The sequence below is a fragment of the Silurus meridionalis genome, chromosome 1, assembly GCF_014805685.1.
Source record: "Silurus meridionalis isolate SWU-2019-XX chromosome 1, ASM1480568v1, whole genome shotgun sequence".
Classification (NCBI taxonomy): domain Eukaryota; kingdom Metazoa; phylum Chordata; class Actinopteri; order Siluriformes; family Siluridae; genus Silurus; species Silurus meridionalis.
In genome coordinates, this window is record NC_060884.1 from 34,434,801 (window position 1) to 34,439,273 (window position 4,473).

Genomic DNA, 4,473 nt, shown 5'->3' on the forward strand with positions numbered 1-4,473 from the left:
GTCACGGCTTGCCTATTGGCTAGATTTCACACGTGGTTCAGAGCGTGGTCACGCAGGGGCGTTCCCATAGCGTTTCGACGCAGTGTCTCGTTCCCTCTGGGAACTAGGCATTTGGCAGAAGCTTTTAGACAAGGTGACCTACAACTGAGCAATTGAGTGTTAAGGGTCTTGGGTAAGGGCAGCTTGGTGGTGGAGTGCAATGCTTTAACCACTGAGCTACCACATCCTATTACGATTACCCTATTCCACAAAATGTGTCACAATCACATTTACATTCACCTATTCTTACCATCTTTATTACCCCTTACCCACACTAACACTCACATTCGATCCATTTCCCTCATGAATCTACAACTTTCACAATGTAGGAACATGTAAAATAATGACTCGGACAAGAGGTTCATACAGGTAATTATCTTTTAATCAGGTGAGTAATTTAAGAAGATAAATAGATTACATGAATAATATGTAATCTTGATGTAAACACGTGGTACTTTACAAGAGCTTTATCACACGCTTCCTTATAATTACAAAATATAAAACAGCTTTACATATAACTACTATGTATATCAGATTCATCGTGGTAAAAAAATAAATAGACAATCATAGCAAATAACATTTTATATTAAATAATAAACACAGTTTATTAAAGAAAAAATTGTTTCATTGCACTTGGTCCATCGGTACATCCATTAGTCCTTCCACTGTGTTAATACCTGCAAGATACAAGAACAAATTAGGACCAAAAACTACTGAGTTGCAGCTCAAGCCAGTTAGAGACTCATGGCCTAACATACTCCTGAGTAAATAATGTCTTACTTGATAAATCCTGGCAGGTTTTGGCCGATGACACTCGATAACCAGGACTGGTACTGAGACACATGAGTATACACACCAGGTGAATAGGACAGAGCACAGCCTCTACCCCAGCTAGTGATACCAGCCTGAACCCAGACAGCACCCTGCTTAGTGACCAGCGGACCTCCAGAATCCCCCTTTCAAAAGAGAAATAAACTTTTGTCATTTTTTGATTATTGATGGTTTATACAAGTTGTATTTATTTACAAATGTCTTCTTATTGTGTGTACCTGGCAGGTATCTTTGCCTCCTTGGTAGTAACCAGCACACATCATGTTTGGGGTAATGGAGCCAAATCCCAGGAGAAAATCACAAATCTGTGTATTGACAGTAGGCACCATCGCCTCCTGAAGAACACCAGGAGCTGGCAGTTGCACTATACACAAAAACAAAGACATAAAAACATTTAAAAAGTTATCAAAACTTATTCTGGTTTGCCATAGAAACCCACTTGAAACAATCCTTCAGCTCAGCCCAATAAGGAACAAATTACAACTATTCCTGATGATGCAAACAAAACACCTCTGTAGGTGAGATTTTCCTGACAAGTACAATATGTTGGGTTTTTTGATTACAGAAACCTGTGTGTTCATGTCTATGTATTTTACCTCCAGAGGCAATGCTTCCCCAGCCGGTGATCCAGCAGCTGGTTTTATCTGGAAAACTGCTGCCTTGCCCTGCCAGACACACTGGTCTGATGTAGTCCGTGAAGTTAACTGAAGACTTCAGGCGTAGAAGGGCGATGTCATTGTTTTGGGTGGCGCTGTTGTAGCTGGGGTGAACGATCACCTGAGTTACACCTCTTGTAATTTGATTGGGATTAGAACCGGTTAGAGTCTGTTTCCCCAAATACACCGTCACAGCAGAAGAGATGGTGCTGTAGAATTAAAAACGTTTATTAATTTCTTCACTTACATTCAGAACTGATTAAAGTATTATATATGTATAAATACAAATAAAATGGCATTGAATAAAACAAACCTGGAGAAACAGTGGGCTGCTGTCAGAACAAAGTCTTTGTTGATCAGGGTTCCTCCACAGAAATGTCCGTTATAATCAGGGCTCTGGAGACTAACCTGCCATGGCCACCCTCCTTCTGAAGAACTCTGCCCACCCACAATACGGGTGTTAAAAGGGGCACGGCCGCATACTGAAGAAAGAGAAACATCAGTTACAATCCGAATGTCATCATTCAGCAGAACAGAGAAGAATAAAAATTAATTAAGACTAAGAGAAATACCCACCATCCAGCTGGGAAAGAGAACCTGAAATGAAAGAAGAAGCTAAGTTCAACAAGATGCAGATGTAGATTTACAACTTTAATATAAAACAAAATGCCAGAAGTTCAGGTGTTTAACAAACAGGATGGAAAGAGCAAGGCAAGATAAAAACTATATTAAACTATACTGTGCTTTAAACAAAACACACTGTTGAAAAGAAGCTTTACAGAAATAAATAGGTTAAAAAATTATTTTTTTAAATTAGCACATATAAGTCTTTTAGATGTCTGCATAATTTGTATGTTTGCGATATTTTATAAATTCAAAATACAATGACAAATAAATTAGTCAACAAGTGTTATCATTTCATAATCTTTACCTTTAATTAAATCTGTTTATAATCAAAGGTCAGTACATATTATAACAAAATAAAATGGAAAGCTACAGGATTTGCTGGATCAAGTTATACTTACAGCTATAGCTATTTGCACAATGACCAATGTTGTATAAATTTGCACATAGCCATAATTGTATTAAAAGTAAATAAAGAAACATTTCTCAGTAATTATTGCTAAAGTCTTACCTTGTAAGCATAAGAGCAGAGCCACAGCCACACACTGGAATCTCACCATGTTTGGATTTAGTTCAGTATCTGTCTGTTCAACTTGCAGGTTAAAGTGACAATATAGCAGGTTCCTTTACGCTTTTTATAGCAGTCCTCCTACAACTAACAGTGTTAATATACTGATCTGTTACATCATCGGACTGTCCCACTTTATTTAGGAAACATTCCTATTAGTCTATCAGTAACAAAATTTCCAGTCTTCACACCTAGCATGTAATTATCTTCATGACAAGAATCCAGGTATACTAGAAAAAAAAAACACACAGGAAATCTATTTATAGGTTTAAAATTTTTACTTCCTCATCTATAACAGGAGACAATACTTCAATCTGAATTCATATTTACAAACAAACATTTTACCATTACTGAAACAAAAATGTTGCCAGGGTCTAATATGACACGATGGGTTCATTGAATGTGAGGCTTATAAATTACTTTATTATTGTTTGACAACTTTATCTTATTGTTTATACAACCCCTTTTCTGGAATCCATCACTCAGTACGTGATGGTATTTCTGAGGAGACAACATCCTGCAAGGGTCCTGGAGCTCCCTGGTTAAGGGGAGACACTGTCCCAATGCAGCTTTACAGAGATATATAGATTATGTATATACATTGTAAATCTATGAATTATTCTCTAAGTTTAACACTAATGAGTCACAGGTGGTGGTGAGTGCAAAAAAACTTTCAGAGCTGGTATGAGGCAAAAACCTTGTGAGAAACCAGACTCACAATGTAGCCCCTCCACATGTGGGTGACAGTAAAGGTTTATTTATTATACAAGGTCGTATCAAAAGGTTTAGAGACTAATGGTGCTACCTGGTGATACTCTGACCCACGTGCATTACCACACCTGCAATTACATAATGGAAAGCAAGCCATAACAAAGAGCAAACATTAAATAGTGCATGAAACTGGCCAAATCTGCCACAGAGATATTTGATCACAGGGCGACGAGAAGAGATCAGGAAGATCACCTTGTAAATTTACAATTACAATACAATAACATTTGGCAGATGACTTCTTCCAGAAGACTTTTTGTGTTTGTTTGGGATCTTGCGCATGGATGTGGCTAAACCTGTTCTGAAACAGGTGAAAACCTGGCCAGCAGAAGCCACTTCTACTCTTCAAGACTGTTTTGAGAGCACTGAATGGAACATGTTTAGGAAGGCTCTAATCAATGGCGATTCCATCAACGTGGAGGAGTACACGTATCCAGCTACATCAGCAAGTGCGTTGATGACGTGACCATCTCAAAGACCATCACTACATGCTCCAACCAGAAGCTGTAAATGACTGCAAAAGTGCGAACGCTGCTAAAACAAAGAGACTCCGCCTTCAGAGCAGGGGACAAGATGGCCTTAAGAACAACAAGGGCCAAACTGTCCCATGCCATTAGAGAGGAGAAGCGTGCACACGCAAAGAAAGTTTACAACCACTTCGAGGACAGCGGAGACACCCGGCGCATTGGGCAGGGCATCCAAGCGATCACGAACTACAAGACAACATCACCTGCTTGTGACCGTGACACGTCCCTCCCAGATGCGCTGACCAACTTCTATGCCCGGTTTGAAGTACAGAACAACGTGAAGGCAAGAAAGACCACCCCTTCTTCCAGTGACCAGGTGCTCTGTCTAACCATAGCTGAAGTGAGGAAAACTCTATGTAGAGTTAACCCACGGAAGTCTGCTGGACCAGACAACATTCCTGGCAGAGTTCTCAGGGAATGTGCAGAACAGCTAGCTGATGTCTTTACAGATATCTTTTAT

At 39.3% G+C, this 4,473-nt stretch overlaps 1 protein-coding gene across 1 annotated transcript; it reads right to left on the bottom strand.

The window, feature by feature from the left end:
- Positions 1-399: 399 nt before the first annotated feature.
- On the bottom strand, positions 400-2,794 carry LOC124392064 (serine protease 27-like). Its single transcript, XM_046858751.1, has 7 exons — positions 2,662-2,794; positions 2,103-2,123; positions 1,840-2,008; positions 1,467-1,735; positions 1,089-1,234; positions 820-995; positions 400-716 (listed from the first exon to the last, which is right to left on the bottom strand). Exons 1-7 carry the CDS (start codon positions 2,708-2,710, stop codon positions 710-712), a joined length of 837 nt encoding a protein of 278 aa, XP_046714707.1. The 5' UTR covers positions 2,711-2,794; the 3' UTR covers positions 400-709.
- Between the last annotated feature and the right edge of the window lie 1,679 nt (positions 2,795-4,473).

Excerpts from the sequence above, each read along its gene's own strand:
- LOC124392064 (XM_046858751.1), bottom strand. The coding sequence starts at position 2,710 with ATGGTGAGATTCCAGTGTGTGGCTGTGGCTCTGCTCTTATGCTTACAA. Across the intron at positions 1,736-1,839 it reads GCAGCCCACTGTTTCTCCAG|CACCATCTCTTCTGCTGTGA; the intron begins GTTTGTTTTATT and ends TTAATTCTACAG. Across the intron at positions 996-1,088 it reads GAGGCAAAGATACCTGCCAG|GGGGATTCTGGAGGTCCGCT; the intron begins GTACACACAATA and ends CTCTTTTGAAAG.